The sequence below is a fragment of the Manis javanica genome, chromosome 7 (genome assembly GCF_040802235.1).
Source record: "Manis javanica isolate MJ-LG chromosome 7, MJ_LKY, whole genome shotgun sequence".
NCBI lineage: Eukaryota > Metazoa > Chordata > Mammalia > Pholidota > Manidae > Manis > Manis javanica.
Genome location: NC_133162.1, coordinates 135,653,572 through 135,679,826, shown reverse-complemented (window position 1 = coordinate 135,679,826; position 26,255 = coordinate 135,653,572). Strand labels below are relative to the sequence as shown.

Genomic DNA, 26,255 nt, shown 5'->3' with positions numbered 1-26,255 from the left:
TTCTCAAACAACTATGTTCTTAAAATGAATTCCTCCGCGGCCTCCTCACACTTTCCCCGCTGGCCCGGGCAGCAAGGACCGACTTTTGGGCACGCACACGGGCGGCCACGGCTCTCGCCCGCCACTGCCCTTCCTTTCATGCCTGTTCATTTCTCCAGGCCCTTCCAACCCACCTCACATTCCAGCAATATGATGGACTCTTTTTTCTGTTCAGCCCTGTCCCTTTTGCCCCCTCTACTGCCACTGAGCCGGGCGGCGTGCAGACGCCCTGGTGTGTCCCCGTCGGGTCAGCAGGCGCGCACTTCTCTGCGTGTTCCCGCGGCGAACGGCTGCTCTGCTTTCACGCTGCTTGAACTTGGTGTGACCTCAGACACAACGGAACCACTGGCCCGGGAAACTGAACTCCCCCCATGCGGGCTTACCCATCAGTAACGACCCCCCCGGGCCTCTATGTGCTTACAAGTGCCCCTGGTGCCGGCGCGCGGCGCTGGCTAATCCAGCGGGGAGGGCAGAGCCGCTGTCCCCCCCTCCCTTCTTCCTTGGGTCCCTGGGGGGAGACAGAGAGAAGGGACGGCGTCAGGGAGACCCACGGCGGGGAAGGGGCGGGCTCTCGGCTGGCTGACGGCCGCACCTTGGGGGTGACGCACTCTTCTGAGGGCCCCCAAATTCCAAACACTGGTTCCTGACGCTCTTTCTCCTGATGCCTACGGCCACCAGCTCCAACAATGGGACTACAACGCTCTAAGCCCTTCAGCTCTCCCTTCCCTACCTCTACTAACTCAGATAAATTCTAGACTAAGATTTAAATTCCCAAAGCCCCAGGGCTGTAAACGCTGACGGGAACCTTCCTTAATCTGGTGAAAGGAGGGCCAGAGCCCTAACACGCACCACAGGGCGCCCCGGGCTCAGCCGCCACCAACTAAAGGGCGGGAAGCTCTTGGAGGGGCGCCTCCGCACCCCCGCGGGCCTCGCCCTGGGTTTAGCAGCTCCTCCACCCGGGCCCTCTCACCCTCCGTCCCGGCCGGCCGCGCACCCCTGCTCCCACCCCTGCGGGCCTGTGAGTTCCACAAGGGGGCCGGCCAAGGGCCTCTGCCGTCTTTCCACTCGCGGGAGTGACGCCTAACTTCCAAACTGCTGGACAAACACTGCACTGCCGTCTCCGCGCTTTCCATACGCCAACGCCCTGGGCACGGCCGAGGCATCGGTACACTGCTTGGTTCTTCCAAATGGAGCGCAACAATGTAACCAGCTGAAGAATTCAATATATGGCACACTTTGGGGCGGCGGGAGGGCGATATTAAAAACACTGTTAAAGTCGCTGAATTCTTTATCCCACCAAAACATTTCAAACTCGCACAGTTCAGCAGCTCTCTGGGATGCCGCGAACAGGCCCCGGCGGCCCCGGCTCAGGAGCCACGCGCCCTCCCCCGCAGGCGGGCAGGGGCCGCAGGCTCAGCCTCGGGAGGAAGCAGCCTGTTTCTCCGGGCAGCATTCTGGGCTCTAGCAAGCAAGTCTATGAAAGCCAAAGGCAGAGTCATGACCTGGAATGGCTGTGCTCTTATTCTCCCGAGGTTCCAATGGCCATCCGTCACTCACCGGCAACACTAAGATTTACCCAAAGGTGGTAGAATACAATCTCTTACTCAAGCAAGCAGATACTTACCTTTGTTAGGGCCGGGTCCTTGTCCAGGGTTAAGAGGGGGGATGCGACCTTGTGCTCCCTGCTGCCCTAGGCCTGGTATCAGGGGTGGGGGGCCTGTGTTCTGTCCTTCCTGAAAAGATGGTTTTAAAGCAGGGGTGTGAAATCATAGCCTTATGATCCATGAATAGCAATTTTATTAAACGTAACAAGATAAAAACAACAGGCTGCCCCAAAGCCTCCAGAAATAAAAATACAGCTAGTGACATTATGGCAAAATTCTCCTTAAATTGGGGGGAGATGCTTCTCTTACCATAATAAAGGGAAACACATTTTACACCTGTCAGTAGGTTTCATTTAAAGCTAAGAGTTTTCCTTGTAATGCCAAGTGAGAACCTCCATGGAAAGCCAGCAATCAGAACACAGTACCAAGGACACTCTCCCAGAGGAGGAACTTCTGGCGGAGGCGAAGAGCTGGATTTCTGCCAGGAGAGGTAAACTCTGCTCTGGTGACCATGACTCCTGTCCAGCAACAGAAACTGATCAGTCTTCTCAAGAGGGTGGCCCTGGTTTGAAAGGGGGCAGTGGGAGCATAAGCAAGGGGCTCCTGCTGAGCAGGGCTTCACGGGGCTTTCTCTTCCAGGCCCCTCTCCCCTCTACTCCCATTTCCTGTCCTCAGCACCCACTGCTCAACCCAGAGAAGCCACCTGGGCTCCTGCTGGATTTCCGAGGTGCCAGCAGCTGCAGCCCATACAAACTGAGGCTCTGACCCTCTCCATCTCCTTGCTCTGGGACCCAGCTTGTCCCAGTCCCAACAGTCTGTATCTACCTAGCCAGGTCTACACTCTGTTTGCCCACTCTGTCCAGTGACCTTGGATCAGGTCTCTGGACAAACGAGTAAATAAAAAAATTAGCAAATATCTATCTAGTCATTCCTTCCTATTAAAAAAATGCACTTAGTGAGTGGACCTACTATGAGAAGAGCACAATTTCCAAACCATCAAGAGCAAATGGCTTTCACTTTCCAACTAGCTACATAAGAGAGCAGCCCTGACTGGGGGGAGGCACAACACCGCAGTTCCTGGGCCACAGACTCTGGTGATTTCCACACTGCTTTGCTTCCAGTGCCTTTTGTCCCAGGAGAGCTCTCAGCAGCATCATGCGTGCTGTATAACCCCTGAGAGCGATTCTACTGAAGTCAACCAACTGAAACAAATGATTAAGTACTGGCCTGATCAAAGTGCAGTCAGATTTCAGCATGTAAGAAATATGAGAGTATTTTCTTCAAACAACTTTTGAGATTTGAAATGCCCAAAATGTATCAAACCTTATACCCATTCCACTGGTATTTCTATAGGTCAATTAAATCATTAGAGCCATTATGCTTTTTGTTTATAAAATCTTATACTACCTAAGGAAAACTCTTGCTGAATTGTGCCAAAAACTCAGCCTGTCCTCTTGAATCTGACATGTTCATAATTTCAGTTATAATGTGCTCCAAGATGAACACTGTTAGATACTACAATAAGGTTAGGTACATAAATATTATAAACACACACAAATACACTCTGTGTTAATAAAACATGTAATACTCCAACTTTTATGGTAATTCAGAAATGGTAAACCTAGGTTTACTGAACTCATCCTAAATTCTGAGAAGTGCCCAATAAATTCTGGAAATGAGCTCAAATGCCATCACATTCTTCACTGCTATAACATGTTTACATCCTGGCAGATCTTCTGAGGAGTAACATATGATCTACTTATTTAGCTAGTTATTTTAATTCAGCAAATCCCAGTGGTCATCTTCCTACTCCAGATGCTCAGAATGTTTGAGAAAACACAAGTCTGGGTCCTCTGCATGCAGTACCTGCAGCCTGGGCCCTTTCAAGGGAGCTGAGTCTCAACGTTGTCCCAGGGAGCCATCAACATTAGCTCACTCGTGCTGACCCATGACTGACTTCAGGGACACAAACCCAGCTGTTCATACTCAAATAATACTTCCAGACTATGAAATCCAGAAAAACATAGAATCACAGAGCCAGTATAAAATTCATTCATACTCACGCCATCTTTCTTTGTAATTCATCCCAAGCAACCTGAACCCTCGTATCACCTCTCAAGCACAAGGTCAGCAAATGGGTAATACAACTTGGCTAATAAAAATGGAATCCTCAGAAAAGGGCCAAGAAAATATCTACAGAAATACTCATTCCAATAAATATTTTTATATGCGAGCTGAAAACAACTGGAACAGAATTCCATCCAAAGGGTCACCATTTGACAAGCACAATTCTGGATTTTAAAAGCATTCATTAAAATGAAAACAGTGTGATCCTTGCCTGCAGTACACCTCTCAGTTAAATACACTATGCTGTTTTAAAAACAGCCCACAGGAAGATCGGACAGAGGCAGACCCAGGAAATGCCAGGCTACAGAAGCAAAGCGCCCTGAAAGGGGAGCATGGCAGGCTCTGAGCCAGCCACGTGCCCCTTCGGGGCTCAGAGCTGGCCACATCACACCCCCGGGGCTCAGGGCCGGCTACGTCCCCCCTTGGGGCTCAGAGCTGGCCACATCCCCGCTCAGAGACGGCCACCTCCCCCACACCCACCCCAGGGCTCAGAGCCGGCCACGTCCCCCCAGGGCTCAGAGCCGGCTATGTCCTCTTCAGAACAGAGGCTCTTTAAGAGCCTTGAGATAACCATGAACGGAGCTCAGCTGAGAGTTGACCTTTTCTGGAAAAACCTCTATTGAAAACCTAAGTTGAGAAGTGAAGATTCAAACTCTGATGTATTTAATGGCCTATTTAACTATTCCTATTTCCTTCTTCACCTGATGCTATTCTCAAGCCACTCTCACTGCTTGAGTTGAGAGGTTTATGCCAGCTGAGAAGCACCACCGCAGTGCAGTGTACCTTCCCCACATGCAATGCCTGCAGGCTGGAAACACACAATACCTGCTGGAAGGGGGCCCGGGGCCCATCGCCTAGCAGAGCTGCTTTCTGCTGCTGGAATGGCATTGGCCCTTGAGATGGATGTGGCCCTCTTGCTGGGTTCTGCTGTCCCTGAGGTCCAGGGGGCCCTTGCATGCCGCCCTGGGGTGGAGGTCCCAAAGAGCCCTGGGGCGGCCCCTGCTGACCCTGTGAGCCTGGAGGCCCTCGTAGTTCCTGGGGGGCGCCCAGCATTGACCCTTGAGGTGGAGGCCCCTGCAGGCCTCGCATCTCCTGAGGGCCTCGCATCTCCTGAGGGCCGTGTCCCAGCAGTCCACTCGGAGGGTGAGGTCCTCGCATCTCTTGAGGCGGGTGGCCCATCATCATCCCTTGAGGAGCAGGACCCTGATTCTCTCGGGGGCCCGGAGGACCCTGCATTCCTCTTGGATTCAGTCCCATCAGAGGTCCCTGAGACACAGGACCTTGGACCCCTTGAGACCCTGGCCCGCCTTGTATCCCATGAGGATGAGGAGGTCCTTGCATTCCTCTGGGACCAGGTGGTCCTTGCATCCCTTGAGTACCAGGAGGCCCCTGAGGGCCCAGGTGACCCTGGGGACCAGGTGGGCCTTGGGGGCCCATGTGACCTTGTGGGCCAGGCGGACCCTGAGGTCCCATGTGACCTTGAGGGCCAGAATTACCCTGTGGTCCAGGTGGTCCTTGAGGTCCCAAAGGGCCATGAGGCCCAGGATGTCTTTGCATTCCTTGGGGCCCATGCATGTCCTGAGGCCTTGGCAACCCCTGGGGTGGGCCCTGAGGTCCTTGTGGTCCCATGAATCCTTGTGGCCCCCCACCTCCCTGGTGCAATGGAGGACCTTGTGGTCCCATTTGTCCCTGGGGTCCAGGAGGTCTAAACTGTCCCTGTGGACCTGGAGGCCCCATCTGAGCCATGTTCATCGGCATCTGCTGAGAGGGATGGGGCTGCTGAAAACCTTGAGGAATCTGAGACATTGGACCTTGTCCTGGAAAGGGCTGGGGTCCGAGGAGAGGGGTGCCAGATGAAGGAGGAGGCTGGATCTGCTCAGCCTGTTTCTGTGCAAGTCTTTCAATTTTAAGTTGCTGGAAAAAAAAAAAAAAAGCATACTGAGAATTAAGCCAGAGCCTTTGAAGACAATATGCTTGGGGAGCCTCAACGCAAACACATGCCGGCAACTACAGTCCAGATGACACTGGGACACCTGAGGGCACTCGGGCTTCTGAACCCGCCGCAGACTGCCTTCTTTACCTGCTGGGACAGCAGGCTGGGCGGTTCACACCCTGCGGGACCAGGGAAAGACCGGTGACTTGCGAGTGTTCTATCACTCTTGGTAGCCGCCACAGCAGGAGAAATAAGAACAAACCACCTGCCCTAGAGCTGACAGAAAAAGGAAAATCCTTTCATCTGTGATAAGTGAGTGAATTCAAGTTAAAACTGTTTGCTTTACCTTTTCTGTTAAAATATGTATTTAACTTAGGTCTAGTCTCTTGACTGATCTGGTTTTAAAAGTCTAAGACATGAGATTCTTTTAGAAACTAGCTCTCTCACACAGCATTAAGAAATGGTGGTGCTCGTCAGTCGCACCTGAGAGTCCTTTCCCTTCTCCTCAGGAGCACAGCGATGACAAACGACACTGTCACCACTGTCCCAGAACACCCCAGTTCCCCCAGAGTCCCCACACCTCCAGAAGCTGTGGGTTAGTATACTGCAACGTGGCCATTTCTTGCTCAATTTCTGCTTGTGTTTTTTTCTTCTCTTCCAATTTAATGTCCTCTTTTCTATCATTCAGTACTTCATTTGGAGCAGGAATTGGAACTTTATTTTGCATCCAAGCCTTGGGAAAAAAGAGAATGTTAAATCCACCCTAAGTGTGATTATAATGGCAGAATGAGTACACCATTCTATAATGTCACTGGCTTATTCCAACCTGCTGAATACAAGTCAGCCCACCTGGGGTACTGTCTCTATTTCTAATGCTATTTCTTAGTAACACAGGAATGGAGTTAGGCAAGCACATAACTAGGTAGAAATTATTCAGTTGATAAAAGCTGTAGAAGCCGATGGTACTAAGAAGGCAGCACTTGCCTGCCTCTTTAAAATGGCACATGCAGTTTGTGTTGAGGGGACAGAAAAGGCAGAATACAGACAAACATCGTAGACGAGACTCAACATCTTCCCTCTGTTCCGTGCCTTTTTCTTCTCTTTCCTCTAATAGCTTAGATAACAGTAAGTAGTTGAGAATAAAAGACAATCAAGAGAAGATTCGTGCCCAACTCAACACAAACTGCAAAGCAGCAGGTGGGAACTGTGTCTAAGAACACCTGACATGCGTGAGGACACAGTACAGAAACACCCTCAGCAGATGTGATCACCCAGGAGAAGCACATTTCGGAACTTCAAGTAGGCCCCCCAGGCAGTGCGTGAGAGAGGCGGGACCCCTCTCGGTCACTCACCTGCTGGAACTGCGCGGGAATAGGTTTTGCATAAGGAACTTTCTTCTGAGGCACTTTTTTCTGATCCTTTTGCATCACCTCCTCCATTCCCCAGTCTAAACCTGGAATTGTCATTTCGATTTCATTTGACTCATCTTTCCCTATAATCACAAAGAGAAGTGGTTTGCCAAGGAAATGAAAGAAATTGGCTATTTCATGAACAAACACATTTTTGGAGGAATATTTTAAATATTATGCTACTTACATCACTTTCATTGACATTTCTTAACCTAAATCATTTTGGCATTTTCAAAATAGTTTAATGTCATGAAGATTAGAAACACATCTACAAAAATTACATAAAAATAGAATTTATAGGTACAACTTATCTTACCCATCTGCTCTTGTTCCATAGCTAATTTTAGTTGTTCAGGTATTCCCATTCCTGGAATTACTGCCAGGCTATTAGGTTCAAGGTCATCTATAAATAGGAATACATCCATTGTCAATAGAGATTTTATAAAATAAGCACTTAAATAAACCAATAAAATCAACACTTTAAAAAATGAAACCTATGGCTGGTGATTTATAAATCAATGAACTATAAAATTAGTTTCATATATTCTTCTCAATCTCTAACACTTTCATAATAGAATATCAGACTTCAAAGAAGGTAAAATGTACAAAAGCCTCACCATATTCTACTCCATCTTCAGACATTCCAGGTAATAGGTTTAGGTTATATCGATCTCGCATTTTATCACCTGGCCGGTTTCTCGTCCAGAATTTGCTGTCAAAATGAAATTGGAGGGAGGAGGAGAGGAGAAGGGTTTCAGTGTATTTCTGTGCACTTAACAGCACTAAGTGGTTCCCTGGTAAGCCCAACAAAATTTTACAATGCTTTTCTCTTATAAATGTAACATGTTGGCAGAAAGTTAAATCAGAAGGCAAACACAATTTGAATATAAAGTCAAAGCACTTCAAGTGGGAAAATACCCAATCTCCTTCTTGTAATACATGTATTTATAAATGACTACAAAAATATTCCTTCAAAGAAGTTAGAATTCCAATTAACACATAAATATATCATAAAAATAAATACGTATGTTTACTTCCTCCTGCTCCATGAATACAGTAGTTCTGTTATTTTTGATATAAAGTTTACCTAGTATGGTCATTTGAGCCTGAGCAGAGAATGTGTCCAAGAGGATGCCAAGCCAGACTCCAGATCATTCCTTCATGGGCCATCTCCATCCCACCCACTTCCTTCTCTACCCTGTAATAGCACCACAGAAAAGAAGTCTTTTGCACGTAAGTTACCAAAAACAAACAAAAAAAGACATTTTCTTAGAGAGTGATACAAAGCTACCAAAACCTACTACTTTGAATCTGATCAATTCCACGTTCAAGGGTACTGATTTTCATCAGTAATACATTCTTTTATCTGAAGAGCACTTTAAAGGGGAAAATGCTTTAAGAATGATTTCACCAAGAAAAAAACAAGGAAATCTGTTTTATTCTCCCTTAATGACTTCCACATTCAAAAATAGACTGCTAAGTTTTCTCTTCCAAGCTGCGTTTACAGAACTGAAAACTTGTAGGAAGTCTCTGATGCAGGACATAAACAGAAAAAATACATAATGTTACTATGGTTCACACTCTCCAATGCTCCCTTCATAAAATGTACAACTTCTTTCCACACTAAGTGTTACATACCCAACATGCCAGAATAACAAAGAGCCATCAGACCCTCCACTGGCAAAAAGTCCTTCATGAACAGGATGCCAGGCCACAGCTGTGAAACAAAAACACAGGGAAAGACAAAATTACGAGAATCTCAGAATGCTGGGGTAACAGCATGAGATGCGTTAGCAAGGCCACTTACCTGTGGCTTCTTTCTTATGACCTCGGAAGACTTGAAGCTCTTCTTTCAGGTTTCGAATGTCGAAAAGTTTGCAGAGATGGTCACGTGATGCTGTGAGTAGCCAATTGCCATTGAGATTTAACTTCACTTCCATTACTGTGTTTTTATGGGCATGACTAGGAACAAAGTATCAAGAAAATAATCTATCAGATAGATTGTTTTCAAAACAAGTATGGGTCGACATGACGGCCAATACTCTTGAAAAGCACAGCAGTCAACATGTAAGAGGTTTGGTCTAGAAGTAATAAAGCAAGTAACATTACAGAAACACGATTAAAAGTACACTTGAAAGAAATAGGTCAAAAGAAATAATACCCATTATCTAAGTATAGCTTTCATTAACCAGTTAAAACAGCAGCAGAGAATTGGCTAGAGAAGTTTATCTGTGAAGCAGGAGAAGCTCTTGAACACATAAATACTCAATAAAGTTCATAAAAAATGTTTAAAATCTGGGGACGCTCCTCTCATTAAAACAAAGCCTAAGAAGGGATACGGGGTAGTGTGAGGGTTACTCTGAACCGAAGGCCCTGCGACAAGCCGGGCCTGCACAATGTCTCCCAGGGGCCCATTCCCAAGGCCCCGCAGGGTGCCGGCCAGCCGCTGGATTGCACAGCATGACAGCCTTGCCGCCGCAGCTCACGCCCCAGTTGGAAGGACCAGGATACAGCCATCCAGTCAAAAAAAGTCAGCAACATATTCACACAACTGTGAGTGTTTACAGATAATTCAAAGAAAAAATTTGTATCATGTAGCTGCACCCTAAGTAAGCACCTCAGGCAGAAGAATGGGAACTGATTCAAGAATGGAATAAAACTTCTGTGAACAGATGCAGTGAGATGGAGAAAGCTGGGCTGTGTCTAGTACGTGGCACACACATCAACTCCACGCGGTGCCAAACGCATTATGAGGAGAGACAGTTAGCCGGGAGGGCAATGACCACCTCCCCCCACCACACCGCCCTGGGACACCCACAGCAAATGTAGATACATGAGGCAGGACAAAAACCACGCCTTATTTCATTAAGAATTTAGAGAGGAATCATATTTAACTTTAAAACATCTATAGACGCAAGTCCATCTGTTGTCTGTACCACTTGTCAGGAATACATGAGAGGAGAGCGAGCTGAAGTTAAAGAATACAGGCAGCTGTGCTCCCCTTTGCTTAGGGTCCAAGGTGGGGTACCCATCACTTACAGTGTTGCAAGACTCTGCCCAGTCTTGGGGTCCCAGAACTTGATTGGCTGTTGACTATCTTTACTTCCTGAGACAACTAACCCTTTTGTCGGATGCCAGTCTACGCATTTCACATCAGCACCGTGCCCTGTCGGAAGCAAGACAAAACCTGATGAGTCGTGTATGTTTGAAGCAGGACTCCACTCTGGTTTAGCCTAAGTGGAGAAACCATCACATGTCATTGATACCAGTGCTCAGTCATCTTTTACTTCTAAAAAAAGACTCCTTTGGGTCTTTGCACCTGGAAGACTTTTGGATATTATCAACCTGTCTGGACTTTTGGATGTTACCAACCTGTCTGTGCCAAGATGCACAGGAACCACTCCTTTTCTCTTGGAACTAATCCCATCCTCTCACCTACCTGCTGGTAGGCCAGTCAAGGCTTTTTGCAAGCTGCACCTCTCGATCCTTGGTAGATAAAGCCTTTCAAACTTTTCATGCTGTTCCTTCATTATCCTAATTATATTGCACAATTTCTGGGATTCACTTCAGTTTTCCCACTTCAGAGTAGTCCTTATAGATCCAAAGTCCTAAATTCAGGTTAAGACAGCACAGCCTTCTAGAGGTGACAACAGGAAAACCATTCCATCTTTCTAACCCCATTTACTGAAATGCAGAAAGAGAAAAACCAATCCCTGCTTACACATATAAATGTCAGAGGAGATAATAAAAACTACCCTATTGAGTGTTAGTACCTGTTAGGCAGTATATCAAGCATTTATAAGCAGCACCTCTTTAAAGCCTCATGAAGTCCTAAGGGAAGTGTTATCAGTGTCTCCATTTAACAAGTAAATGAAGGACTGGAGTGGATGAATGCAGGCCCCCATTTCTGAAGCCAGTCACAAGAACAGCAGCTGGAGCCCGAACCTGGTCTCCAGGGCTCCACAGTCTCTCATCACTGCGCCAGCGCATAAGGCCAGTTCACAAGTGTAGCAGATGAACTGTTACTAAAATTCCCAAAGTAAAAATCAGAATTTATAAACTGGAAAAGTATGATTTTTGAAAACTTGGATGCTGCACAAAGAGAGCCTCAGGACTATTTTCAGTAGCAGACGTACCAGGCAGCAGATGAAGAGTGAGGTCAAGGACGTTAGAAACAGCTCCTTCCCAGTACAGTACAGAGAAGACAAGTAATGACTCTGTACCATCTTACTATGCTGATAGACAGTGACCGCAGCAGGGGGTGAGGTCTTGATAATATGGGTGGATGTTGAAACCACAGTAGTGTTTCTGTGAAACCATCTTAAAATTGTATATCAATGACACTTTAATAAAAAAAAAGAAAGAAAAAAAAAGGAACAGCTCCTTCCCACCCCAGATCAAATCCAGCTTCTACAGAAGAACAGAAAAATAAGGACACAGGGAAGAAGGGAGCAATGGTTCCTGCAGCACCATTCAGTGGATGTGCCCCCGTGCAGAGGAGAAGCGATCCTCACCTCCAGCAGGCATGGGCTTCCTGAAGACGACACCCCATGCTACAGGCAGCCTGCAGGGAGGTACCAACTCTCTGGAGAACAGTTTGGCAATGTGAATCAAGAGCATGATAAAAAGACACATCCTACAACCCATATCCCCCATGTTTTAGAATTTGTCATAAGGGACTAAGGGGTGTCCAAAAAGACTGTCCACAAGAATGTTTACTGTTAACACTTTATTTTTGAATGCCCTTGAATAGGAAATAAACACACTGCAAAATAAGTTTCAGTATAACCTACATGCTCAATGGAATATGATGCTATTATTATAAATATAGATGCTATTATTATAAATATAAATATAGAAAATTTAATGGCACAATTAAAATGTTCATAATACTAAGTTTATTTAAAAACCAAACCAAACCAAAAACACCAGCATGTACAACATCCCTGATGCCATTACTGTAAAAGGCAAATCAACCTGAGTGACTATGCGGGCACTAGAGTCACTTTTTCACTATATAGAAGAAAAGCGAAGAAGTCTAGACCCCGAGCTGGTGACGGAGACGGTATCAGACACTGAGCAGTGGTGTGACGGTGGTTCTTATTTCTGTGTGTGTTTTCTGTTTTTATATTTTCTACAATGAACACAGCATTTTGTAACTGGGATCTGAAGGTGGGAAAGGTAAAGAGAGGTTTTGTTGCTCTCGTTTTTTATGAAGAAAAGAAACTGAAGATGAAAAAACTGAATAAAATATAATTCAGACCTTGCTTAAGAATTTTAATGTTTCTAATAATTTGATCCTAAAAAGATACAGCCAGGGAATTAAAAAACTTCATTGGCCACTATCACTGAAATGAATACTATGCATAGATGGATGTATTTTAGCCAAATTTGAGTGGAAAATGCATGAATAAGCACTTTTAAAATGTGGTACACTATGCAAATCAGTTCCTATTCTTAGCCATCTCTACCCTCACCTTCTCCGGGGAACTTATTACAAAAAGAACGTATTTATCCATTTAGCTTAAAAAGTACATGCAAAAACAAAAAAATCTACTGACCCATAAAAAATGACCAACAAAATATATTTTAGCTGCTTTAATTTTGTTTTCTGACATTTTCTAAAATGTCCTAAAGTAAAATTCAAGCAAGTGAGGAGTCCATCCTTTTCTGTTAAATGAATTTACCCATATGCACATACATCTCTTGGGCGTTACTTTATTGGTCGCTGTCCTTAATAATAAGACTACTATTAGCAAACACACAAACTCCTTATGTGTGGTCCTACTTGAAGCAAGGCAAGTACACTGACCGGTCATTTACATAAGAAGGTCACAAAGCACAGGCAGGCTGCAAACTGCCCACACGCACAGCTGACTTGTGGCAGAGCAGACATCTGAATGCAGGGAGCTGGCCCCTGGGCCACGGCTTCTAATGCCGACTCTATACCGCCGCGTCAGATGTGCGAGGACTGGTCTATGAGCTCTGGGAGGAAAAGAAAACACAATGATGCACCTTCCTGCGTGCTTGTGTGCAGGAACACTCACTGCAGGCTGGCAAGCGGCAGATGGGGAACTCGGACAGCAAGGCCCTCTTCGGACCTTTACATTACTTTACTGGTGAACCATGTGCATGTATTACCTCTTTAAAAAATCAAGTATAAATAAAGTTATCTAAGAAAATATGTGCAACATGCTAACATTTGTGGCTTAAAAAGAGACACACATACACAGAGCATACACATACATTTGCTCAGAAATGCATAAAGTGTGTCTGAAACAATACACAAGAATCTGGTCAAATTAATTGCCTCCAAGGAGGGGAACAGGGGGACATGGACAAGGGTCAGGAGACTTCACTGTATATCATTTGGTAATTTTTAGATACTGGGAAAAACACAAGTGACCTATTTAAAAAACTCACTTAAAAAAATTTAATTCATGAAATAAAAGTGGACTGATTACCTCTGGAAAGTGGGTATGAAATCTCCACATGCAGCATATATTATTTTTATAATTTTTAAAGGAAAGAGGAAAAATAGATTAAACCAGCACAGAAGCAAATAGATATATAACTGCTTCCTTCTTCAGATATAAAAAAAAATTACTGACTTCCCAAAGAAGTGACAAAAATTACTTCCAATGACAGTATGTCAGGATTGATATACAGATCCAAAAGAATCATGGAAATTTATCCTAGGAAAATAACTTAAAGGGATTTTAAAAAACTATTTAAAAGATGGTATTTGAAACCTTCTGCGTAACAGTGAGAAAGTGTAAACGAATTTTAGAAATAAAATGACTATATCAACTGTGAAACAGCCAAAAAACAGAATATGCCACTATTAAAATAAAGGTTCTGGGAACAAAGAAAAACACTCATAAAATAAAGTGAACTTTTAAAAAGCAAACAAAATAATACTTGTACATGCTGTGAGGATGATTATAAAAATCTACATGTATAATCACAAAAATGTAGATATAGATAAGCAGGAAAATAAAAATTATATTGGGTTAGTGAAAACAAAGTCAAAGTTTTTCTATTCAGATTTCTTCTAATGTTATTGTGGTTCTGACCATAAATAATATGGATTAGATTTTGTGTGTGCATGAACTTTTCTAGTTTTTAAAAATGAGGAAAAAACACTACTGAATGCAAGTTCCTTTGCTGGGTAATATTTTCTCTATCAAATTAGGAAAACTGAATCTGGTGACACCCAGTGTTGAATAAAAGAGTAGCAGGCGCTGTCATTCCAATTTATTGGAAAGCACAACTTTTTGGGCCACATCTATTGAAATATTAAATGATCATAGCCTTTAATTCTATAATTTCTCAGCTAGAAATACGTCTGTAATTATAAAAAACCATCAAGATTTATGTACAAAGATATTTTCTGCACCTTGTTTGAATGGAAACAACCTAAATATGAATCAATGAAGAATTATTTAGGAAAATTTAGGTGACTCTATACTAGTGAATACAACTGTTAAAACTGAGGCAGAAAGAGGAAAAATGAAGCAGAGAGAGGAACTTTTTTTTTTTTTGAGAGGGCATCTCTCATATTTATTGATCAAATGGTTGTTAACAACAATAAAATTCAGTATAGGGGGGTCAATGCTCAATGTACAATCATTAATCCATCTCAAGCCTAATTCTCGTCAGAGAGAGAGGAACTTTTTAGAGGGATTGAATCACCAAATCTTCATTATGGTGTATGTATTTGTCAAAATTCCTAGAACTGTACACCTAAAAAGGGTGAATGTTAGTGTATGTAACTTATGCCTAAGTAAGCCTGAGTCCTAAAATATATATAAGCAGAAAAAAAAAGGGATAATTTAGTTCCATTTGTAAAAAAGGAAACAAGTTGCTAACAGATTTTTAGGGAGAAGAAACAGTATGGGAACAAGACGACATTTGCTTTTCTGTACTCCCTGAAGTTTCTAACACGTGCTTTTATAACTTTATTTAATGGCAATTGCCTCTGGTTCCCCTCTATTTCAAACTCAAGAGAATGACTGGTCTCAGTCACGCAGAACCAAGCCTGTGGCCCCAGGAACAGGCGCTCCAGAGCCTCAGTGGCGATGCGTTTCTTCACTGACAGCTTTCAGACTCAGTAATGGCTGAACTTCATGGATGTTACGAGTGTGGAAAGCTGGTGTGCCATATGTAAAAACTTAATCTCATAAAAATTATATCACAGAAAAATGATTGAGTCCGAAACACATGGCTTATCATCCTCAAATATTAACCCTGAAGAATGCCTCTAAGCTAATCTTTGTAATTGCAAAGGGTCAGAATTTCAGGACAGAATCATTCAAAGCTCTTTGTGACACCCAAACATGGAAATTTCAGGAATGTAGTATTTGCAGTGCTGAAGCAATTAACACAGATTTAATAGAAAATTCAAGTGACAACTGCTTTTATGGCATGGTGACCAGATATTTCATTAGTAAAAATATTCTGCTAATTTAATGGCTTAAGATTTTAGGACTAAAAACTCGTTGCCAATAAAAGACTGTTTTTAAAAGTGGCATTTAATTAAACTTTTCAGAACCAGGCTCATAAAAAATATGAAGATAAAACTTCCAATACCACCAAACCTGCTCCCAGTACAACACAGCTTAACATAGGCATAAAATGTGCAGCCCTGCAGGAGGCTGACAGTCTACAGGTGGCCCGTAGGAACTAAGCACGTGTGGTCCTATGGAGTATGGCAAAGGGCCAAAGAAGCCAGCGACACAGGCATGTGGTTCCCATGCAGACTCCAGGGTCCCTGGGAAAGGTACCTGATCCATACCTGACTGAAATTAGACATGGAGGATATGCGTAAGGAAAGATTTCAGTAATGAGAGTTGCAGGTTTAGAGTTTCAGAATTGCCAAGTTCTAAAATTGAGAGATTCCAGTTGCAAACCATTATATAAAGAACAAGACTGTCACAATACATCTATGTGTAGAATTACCTTTAACTACTTAGGAAGAATTTAACCTACACTGTCCAATACAGTAGAAATGCGCCTCATGTGGCTTTTTAAATTTGTTTTAATTAAAGTTAAAAAGTTGGTTCCTCAGTCACACTACTGACATAGTGCCCAACAGCCACATCTGACTAGTGGCTAAAGTCCTGGACGGCAAGGGTGAAGGGTATTTCCATCATCACAGAAAGTCCTATCGGACAACGCTGAGTGACTGCACAACCCACTTAAAGAAACTTTCTCCTTAAATTCCCATAATCATATTCTTTTTAGTCCCTATCTCGGATACACGATGAACAGCAACAACAATAAAAAATCACCTCCAGCCGATCTACAGCTGGGGCAGACCCCCAGCTCTGCCCCCTGTACGTTCACTTGAAGAGAAGACTCAGGCCCGGGTGGGCTGGGCCGGAAGCCAGAGGCGGCCAGGCTCCCCCCTCGCCACCTCGTGCCCCTCACTACAGGTGACATCAGGTGAAGAGGCACTGCTCCTTAGGTTTTGTTTCACTTGTCACCTTTCACTTTCTCAAATGCAACTGAAGAGGCTGTAGAAGACAAAGCTCTGTAAATAGTCCCATCTCTCTGAAGTCCACAAGGGAAGAATTTAGGGGAAAAATAATCTAAAAACAAATGCATAAATAAGAATTACTTCTTTCAACTATCTGAGAATCGGACTTATTCTGAAGACCACGACAGTCTCCGCAGAGTGTGGCCACCCTGGCCTAGCTGAAAGGAAATAATTCCCAATTAGCTGATTTACTGGGTTACTTGTAGAGATTAAGCCTTGGGGGCAATTAATTTTGCATTTCTTGGCTAGCTAAACATTCCCTGAGGGTCCTAGCTAAATGAGCAGTGACAGAAGTAGCATTTCTTGGAGACAGCTGGCATTGCTTTGTGGATTAACCTGTGTCAGATACACCAGAATTGTTCAGGTTATTATCCCTAATAATTATCTGCAAAAAGCAACCTTTTTATGCTTTAGAATTACCACTGAATGGGTGGTAAACAATTTTACTTATTCCATTTGATCATTCCTTCACGTGTTCATTTATGTGTTTTCATGTGCTCATTAATTCAAAGTAAGCGCTCCCAGTAGCAGGTTAATGGGCTGCTCCTAACAGGTGCTCATCCTTTAAAATATGTGACCACAAAACAAAAGGAGGGCTGAATACTGGGGAAGATTTTGTAGAATTATAGAGTCCAGGTACAGTAACTTTGAAATTAATAGAATAAAAAAGTTTTCTAAATAAAACTAATGCAGGACTTTTAGACACATCTCCACAAACTAAAAACTGATTTTAGACATTTCTCCACAAACTAAAAATTAATAGAATAAAAAAAGTTTCCTAAATAAACAGAATGCAGGATTTTTAGACATTTCTCCACAAAAACAGAAAAATCTTTTTAAAAAATGTTACATGACTATGCCTGAAATAGCAAGGTGCAAAATGCAAAAAATAGTTTTCTAATGAAAAAACACTTGATGTGTTGTTTTTAAAAAGGTAGACAGACCCTAGAAATACAATACAGATTCTTTAATAAACACTAAAATTGTAAGAATAACAGGACTGGTGGTTTAGTCTTTAGAGATTTGGTGAACAGTCCTACACTTAGACTTCTGTATAAAGTGGAGCCTGCCTGTTTTATTTCCTGTCTCAGAACTGTAAAGTGTAGCGCAGTAAAGGGCAGATGCCAGAAGGGAACAAGGTCTGTTTCTGGACTCTTCCCTTACAGGAGGAAGTTCCCTAGATTCCGTGAAATGGTGTGTAAACCTTGTGCCCCTGTGCATTTTTGGAGAACCTCATCTTTCCTTCACAGCCTCACCAGATACAAGGGACCTGTCACCCCACACAGGTAAAGAACCCTGCCTTGAGGCAATATGTAGGACTCCAAGGTTCGGTGAACAGTCTGAAAACCAATATAGAGAGTTTTATTTGAAGGTCAGAAATAGTGTCCATTTTCCCATTTTATTTTTCCTGGATCAATCATCATATGAACAAGTCTTAAGAAAATGTCTTTTATACATAACTTACAAAAAGCACCAAGATTTTCTAGTACAGGAAATAAAGAGGCAAACAAAGAATTCAAGTACCATCTTGTACAACATTAACAGTTGAAGAACTGTTACTCAGGAAAAGGTGTCAAACATTAACAGCAAACTCAGGCTACTTCCAGCCACAAGAACATAAAATGTAACAGATCAGTTTAAGGTAAAGTGTATGTATAGCCATGGTCCACAGCCAGACACTTCACTATATCAGAAAGCTCAAGAATTTTAAAAATTAAGGAGCATAACTTATGCACTGATCAATGAGTATGTACATTTTACCTTCCTTTTTCACAAAATGATTTTAAACTTGACCTGACAGGCAACATCAATTGGAAGCGATTTCTATTAGTCTCTGTCATCTAATCTATAGTTACATTAATTAAAAAAATGATAAAATGGAAAGTTAGTTCTTGAAAAAGGGTACACCTCTAGGCAGTGTTTTCACCAAGCACATTCCAGGCAACAGTGCACAGCATTGTGTGTGGCGTTCTGTGCTGAATTTCACTGTTTGAGAGCCCTCAGTGCCTTCACTATGTATTACAGATCTGCAGGTGAAAATGAGACCCTGGAGTCTTTTCTTTCTCAGGGCTCTTCAAGTTTCTCAGAAGCTCAGTCTGGGAAATTCTGAAATGCTACTTTATTGTTTGGCAATGATAAACCTAATATTCAGGACAAGTGAAAAACCTCTGGGAAAGAAAAGGGCACTGGGAAGGGGTACATAAAGGGACCTTTATCTGTATCTGTAATACGGACTTTAAAAAATTTTAGAAACAAGTATGGGAAAATGTAAGGATTTGGCAAAGCTGAGTGTAACTAAGAAGTGTTTATCAGGTTATAAAAATTGTGAAATGCATAATGTCAGAAAAGCATCCAGTATATAAACATAAAACTGCAAATGGTAGAAGGTGGATGCATCATAAATTTGCCATCTCCTACTTAAGTCAACACATCTCATGTGCATATGCAAGTAAAATGGGTTCTATTTATTGGTACCATGTATTTATATGGAAGACAAAAGCTGACCTAAAGAAACTGTCAAGTAGGTTAAAAATTCAAAAAGCATACAGTTCATAAGATAAATGCCATGTAACTACTTTTGGCATCAGAAGTAAAATTTTTACGAATATATGACTAAACTGTAGTTTCTCAGTCCACTAAGAGGATACAGGACTAAGTTTTGCCTAAACTGACATGTCAGACAGCTGTTGAACTTATACAATGTGGGGGAAAGGGAGTAAACAGAGAAAAAGCACAATTCCCATTTGGGTCAAGTTTAAAGATTATATTTAGAACAATCTTGAAGATTATGAAAGGTAGAAAAGCAATCAGGACATGACTGATGTAAAAGGAATATCTACATTTTTTTCTCCCGAAACATTGCCTGACAATATATAGGTATGTTAATTCCCTATATTCTTTTTACAATAACCAGACAAAAGCACATTCTGTGCCAGCAAATTCTTCTTGTTTGTTTTTTAATTATAAGTAGTCCAAAATAACAAGGCTATTTTAGAGAATATTTATCAAAGCTTAAAGGGAAGGATGCCAGCACCAAACCATTCTTCCTGCCTCACTGCTGCTCTACTCTCCCCATTGCTGTATGTGAACAACCATCTATCAGCGAGCACCTCAGCCACGTCTGAGATGAGATACTTGGTGTCCCACACACAACGCAGAAACCCACAGCAAGGTCCTTCCTAGGGAGGAGCACACCGGTGTGTGTGTGTCACTAGCAGCCGGAGGTTCTCCAGTAAACACTTTTGCCCCCATTCATAAATCAATAGTGATATACAGATGGTATTGCTCTTTTAAAGGGCCAAGAAGTGTATGTTATCACTTGAGAAACCAGAAAGAAATTGTAAAAACAAAGCAAAAAAACCTTTAAATTACAGGAATCTGGCAATACTAGGACCACCAGGAAGAGTCACACCTATACTTTAATAATAATAAAGTTTTCAGTGCCAGCAGATATTCTGTTCAAGAATGAAGAGAAGCTATGGTTGAAACCCCTAATCAAGAAAAAATAGAACCAAAAAGGAAAACAAGACATTTCAATTATGTCAGGGCACTTCTAGGTCAAGGATTCCTTCTGAAAACAAGGTAAAAAGTAAATTGGTTTATCCTCAATTAGCCAGATTAAGGGCACTGTGTTCTAAAGCTGAAAGTTTAAAGACATAAAAACAAAAAATAACCCTGGCCGACGTGGAAGTACTGTCCCCCACAGCCATCGCAGCCAGGCGCCCCACCAACTGTATTCGGAATCTCGTGTGTTCTGCCGGAACCCTGGGCTGCACGTCTCTGTAGATGAGGCCAGCTCCCTACAGAGTCCTGTCCATCTCAACTACTCACCTCTTGCAAGAAGAAAGGTAACAATGATAAAGGTGTGGAACTTTACCTGGATCAGAACAAGGTGACATGAATCCCTGAATACTGCTGGGGCAAGGGGCCTACCACAGGATCCCCAGCAGACTGTGATTTCTAGCTCTTACTAAGAATTGTTTCTGTTGCGTTATCTGAGACGGCATTACACTCCAACTGGATCTTGATGACTATCTCCACTTGTTTCGAAGCAGGAATAAGATAACTGAGAAAACCTCAACCAGGAGCTGGTTATATTACCTAGTTTCCACCACAGTAAATAGCATATACCAATAAACAAATACTCTTTAGTCCAGTGATAGAAATAACCGAGTAAATAAGAGGGGGAAAAGAGTTAAATCTCTCCTGTGTGCAAGTATCCAGTAACTTGCGTAGCTGCCCCACCTCTGAGGGTGCAGCCCCCCTCCCAAGGGCGGCCCAGGGAGCCTCGCACGGAGGCGCTGACACCGCCTCGGCCGGTGGTCAAACAGCGTGCACCCCTGCTCTCGGGAGGCGAGGATGGCACCTCACCTCTACGCCTTCCCCAAGCCCAAAACCAATCAGGAGGAAGATGCAGACACATCCCACTAGAGGGGTGGGTGCCCCACGGGCCACCACGAGACTTCTCGCGAAACACTGGCAATCGAGGGGGCGGTGACAGGGCTGAAGAGGGGAAAACCCGCTGAATCTGGATTCACTGTCCAGCCGAAGCCTCATTGTAAATGTTAAGCATGAAATGAAATGAAAACATTGAGTTTTTAAATTTTGTCCATAAGTCTCTGAAAGAAAAAGATCTTTACATTCTAGAACTGTGGAGACCAGGTAATGCTTATTATTGAGATGTGAACATACAAACCGGTTCATATATTAAACTTGACATACTATTTCCTTGTGGAGGTGTTTAAAATCTGCCACCTTCTTGTACTTTATTGAATGAATGAGCAAGAAAAAGCCCAGAGAGCAAGCAAAAAAAAAAACAAAAAACCCCATCTACATACATTGTATTAAAAACCAAGTGTATTTTTAGAATAAAACAATGGTTCATTCTGCCCTCCTCCCTGAGCAGCATTAAGAGTGAATCATAAAAATTCTCATTTCCCAATACAATTCCTATACTTCACTCCCACAGGAGGAAATCACCAGAGATGAAATTAGCTTTCTCTAATAGGAGCACAGGTACAAGTGTCAAATAGTTTTATCTGGAATCAATAAAAGGATATGTTAAATATAATTTAACTCACATAGGTGCTATGTTTAGTGCTCACAAGCTACACAATGTAAAAAATTTGGAGTAAACATGATCTATTCAAACTTCAAATGTCATTTGCCAGTTACAGCATTGTGTAATATACTTAATCCTTGTCAAGCCTTAATATTTTTGTGTGTAAAATGGAAAGTGCTCCATTACTGGGTTGTTTCAGGAATTAAATGAAATAAATGAAGCTTTTAGCATCATGCCTAGATACAGTTTGAACAGTCAATAAATAAAAGCTCTTATTTGAATCCTGTCTCTGCCCTGGAAAGGCTCTCCACGGAGACAGGGATTTCCATTACGCAGTTAGTTATCCGGCAAGAGCTGCTGCCATTACAAAGAGAGTAAGGGGAGCACAGAATGGCTTGATTGGAAAGTACTTCCCCAATGTGAGACTTGACTACATTTCAGGTTCAAATGACTCCTAAAAAAAGAATATCGAGTTCTAAATACAAATATCCAACTCAAGTACTAGACTTGAATTAATGTTGTTTATGTCTCCGAACTAGAAGACCTAAAATCGGGGCCATTATTGCCCTTCTTATTTTGCCTATGTTTTTGGTCATTAAGAAAGACTGGTAACACTTTTGATGTATATTGGTTCTACTAGCCTAAAATGCAGTTTCTAATAGTGAGACACTAATCACTTCTGTTGTATTTGTGGAGTACTTGTTTGATGATTCTCTGCACAGGTTTTCTATTTAAAAGAGTATTACCTCCTTTCTTGGAAAAAGGAACCTCCAGGAAAAATACTAGGTTTAACTCAAGTACCTTTCAGTTATTTTAATTGATCACTCACCTCTAAATTCCCCAATGCCATGGATTACCTTAAGCTTCAGATACATATTAGAAACTTAAATACAAAACATCACTTAAGAAATGGAGAAATGACAGAAGTAGGAAGCATACCAGGTTATTTTGAAGGGAAATAGTTTCAAGGTCACTAATGTGAAAAAGGAGTTATGTCTTGGAATAAATCATGATTTTGGTACCAAGTGAAATGATATACAAGCCTCTTAAATTACTTTCAAAGGTTTACAGTGGGTACATTTATTTCACAAAATGGTATTGACCACAAATTTCATGAAAATTTCAAAAAACTTCAACCCAGATGTAGGATTCATCCAAAAATAGATGGACTAATACTGATGAATAAACCAGAGCAGAGAAAAATAAAACCCACAATACACAGAAATCTGTTAGGGCAGTAATGAGGTAATTCCAGAACTCTCCACAGACATGTCCAGGCCCTGCCTTCTAATTTTTATATGTTTATATAGCTGCCCTCAACTACGAACAACTGCTTTCCAAAGCAAAACTAAACCTCGGAAGAAATCCCCAAACAGGTTTTAAGGCTGGAGAGGAAAGCAGCATGAATTCTGTGGCAATGCTACCCTGTGACCCTGAAGCAAAGGGGAGAGAGAGAAAGGGGAAGCGAGAAGCGCTGGGAAAGGGAAGGCAGGAAGGGAGAGGGAGGGGAGGGGCAGCTCCACCCAAGAGGGAGAAGCACCTCAGAGGATAACCCCCTTGCTGTGGCAATAAGGGCGGTCACTCGTTCACTCCAAGCTTGTCCTTCCCCACCCAGCTCACAGAAGGAAACAGACACACACGCAGCTCACGGTGAGGTCTATTAGCCAGAGGACAAGACTTCAGGTAAATGGATTTACTCAACTGCCAAAAAAGGCAAGAAAGCAGCTTTTACTGACCAATACAAATCTTCATCCAAATATCTGGCCAACTAAGAATCACTGGACAGACATCTCTGAAAAATAAAACAGGAAGAAAAAGGCGAAAATGGCACAGATTAAGTGTTCCCAGGGAAAACAAATAGGAACAGGAAAACACACACAAACCCTTCAGTTACTACGCTAGAAGGTTTAAGGGGTATATTCACTTAAACAAACAAAAGAAACATGCCACTAAGAAAAACGAAAAGAACACAGAGAACGACTAGGTCTTGGAAATTAAACATGCAGTGGATAAAAGAGTCATCCAAAGGGCTGAATAACAGACTGGACATGACAGGAGAAAGTATTCTGGAAGATAAAATAGAAGAAGTCTCCCAACACTTCGAGGAAAGGACAGAAACATGAAATAGGAAAGAAAAGGTAACACGAGGTAGGCAGCTCCAAAGGCCCAAGGCTCACTTACTAAAGGGTTCAAGCAGGGACAATGGGAAATGATCATCAAAAGAAGGAAAACGTTTTGGCTGGAATAAGAATTTGAGATTGCAGATTAAAGGGAGCCAAGAAAGATGAAGTTTAAAATAGTTAACACTTATTCCCACAATAAAAAAAAAAAGTTCAGAGAGAAAAGGAGATCATTTGAAAAGCATTCAGAGGGGAAAACCAGGTTACATACAAAATAATGACTCAGAATAGCACCTGACTTCTCATTAGCAGAACTGACAGAACATAGCAGAGACCTTCCACATCCCACGGGAAAAGGATTTCAGACCAAGAACTCGAAACCCAGACAGCTATGAGTCAGATATGATGGCAAATTACAGACATCTCTGAACATGAGTTTTTAAACTTATTCCCAAAGCACTTTATCTGAAATTTTTTTTGAAAATGTACTTTCAACTAAACTGAAAAAAAAAAAAAAAACAACAGAGTGGACTTAACAGGGAAAGGCAGAGAAATCCCAGTGCGACTGCAATCGCAGGCCCAGGAACTAGAGCAGGAGCCAGAGAACCTGGTGAAGGACATCTTCACAAATAAAACCAAATCTATTTACTGCAATTGCAAAAGTAGAAAATTTTTAATGTGCTGTGATTAAGCTTTTAGTGGCATTAAGAAAAGAGAAATTAATTAGAAATTACAAGAAAAACTGAAACAAACTAAAATGTGGCATTACATTCAACGGTTTATAGGATGATCTAAGAAAACAGCATCTCACTTGATTTTGAAATTCTTCAAGTAGAACAACTTTATCTACCACAGGGTTTAGCATCATCTACTTGATTATACTACTTGGTTCCATGGTCAACAGTATCATTTATAGTAGCAATACTACTTATTATTGGTTTTTATGTTTCAGAATTTTAAATGGTTACAAAGCCCTTGACAGTGTTTAAAGGAGATAAAAGGGGGAGAAGTAGAAAGACATTGAGGGACATAGACATCCTTATGTACCATGGTAAGTCAGGGGATGTTGCCTAAGTTGGTGGCCCCCAAAATAAAGAACTAAGAACACTTGAAGCTATAAAGGAAATCATCAAAACTACAATTCACAATAACAAAACCCAGGCGGTAGAAAGCACAGTTGGTGGTACAACTTCACAACGTGCCTCATCTTTTATGACAGGGAAGTGGGGAAACACTGTATCCGCCAGATGAACCGAGAACAAGAAATAGATTACTCTGAATTCTGATGGTGATCACAGGAATAAAAATAGATCAATTAGTTTAAAAAAATTATCTCTGAAGTAGCAAAGGATTGGCAGGTTTTTACATTTCAAATTCCATCTCCCTATGGTGTTGGAGAAAAGGTATTACCATGTATACATGTTACCTATAATTTTTAAAAATAAGGCTACATTTTTAAATGGTGGAAATTTCCTAAATTGTTAATGCTCTGTTATCAGCAGAGTTTTTGGCTAGACCTCAACATTCTTACACGTGCTTATTAGCGACTCCAGGATGGGGAAGACAACTTGTAAGTACCTTCCCAAGCTTCCACATTCATACTCTGATCCATCAAGTTGTTCATTAGGAGTCTACCCTAAGGGAAAACCCCCATGAGCGGGAACAAACACAAAGGTCCCAGGAGGGCTAGTGCACAGCTGTCTCAGCCAACACCCCTTGCGAGTCCTAAGTACCTACCGATGAGGATGGTTAAGCAGGAATGGCAAAAACACGGTAAGGAGGGTGACAGAGTCTTCATCTGAGACAGGCTGGGGCAATGCCAGGCAAGATGACAAGGCTGTACTGTGTCGTGAAAAAGTAAGTAGCGAAGAATGTATGTAGTGTAACACCATCTCGTGTAGGTTTTTTTTAGTACTTTTTGTATATGTGTAAGAATTGTGGAAACACACACAACCAACTATTATAGTGATGACCTCTAGATTTGAAACTGGAAGAGGGGAGGGGAAGACACTTTTTACTTCTAAATATTTGAACTTTGTGAATGTTTATGATCTTTGTAAAAGGCAGAAAATTCTCAAGAGAGCAATTTCAACATTAGTCCCACTCACTTCTTTCCTTACCTTTCCACCCCTGCGTTCCCCCCTCCACTGCCTGCCGTATGGCAGAGTGGGAATGTGTGCACCCAGACCTTACAATTCTCTCCAAATCTTACTTCCATTGACACACTGAATATACTTGTTGCCATGTGTGACTGATGAAAAAAAAATGCACCTTAATATTGCATATGTCTTCAGCTTGGCTGGTCAGGGAATAGCCCTGCTAACAAAGCCAGTGTTGCAAGTGATATCCCCAACCAGGTCATTGTTATGCAATCAGCCTGCTTTTGTACTCATCTGTCATCTTCCTGGTGACAGGACAAG

The 26,255-nt window shown here is 42.4% G+C and overlaps 1 protein-coding gene across 4 annotated transcripts in view; it reads right to left on the bottom strand.

Annotated features, from left to right (window-relative positions):
• The window catches only part of WDR33 (WD repeat domain 33), a 92,108-nt gene that overhangs the window by 8,605 nt on the left and 57,248 nt on the right, over positions 1–26,255 (bottom strand). For 3 of the 4 annotated variants that reach the window (XM_036996128.2, XM_073241636.1, XM_036996127.2), the window contains 10 exons: positions 10,152–10,278; positions 8,920–9,074; positions 8,751–8,829; positions 8,200–8,310; positions 7,730–7,824; positions 7,429–7,515; positions 7,056–7,195; positions 6,284–6,436; positions 4,596–5,684; positions 1,664–1,772 (listed from right to left, as the gene is read on the bottom strand). In XM_036996128.2, coding sequence (XP_036852023.1) covers positions 1,664–1,772; positions 4,596–5,684; positions 6,284–6,436; positions 7,056–7,195; positions 7,429–7,515; positions 7,730–7,824; positions 8,200–8,310; positions 8,751–8,829; positions 8,920–9,074; positions 10,152–10,278 — 2,145 coding nt within the window. The other variant, XM_017680559.3, reaches the window with a different exon arrangement.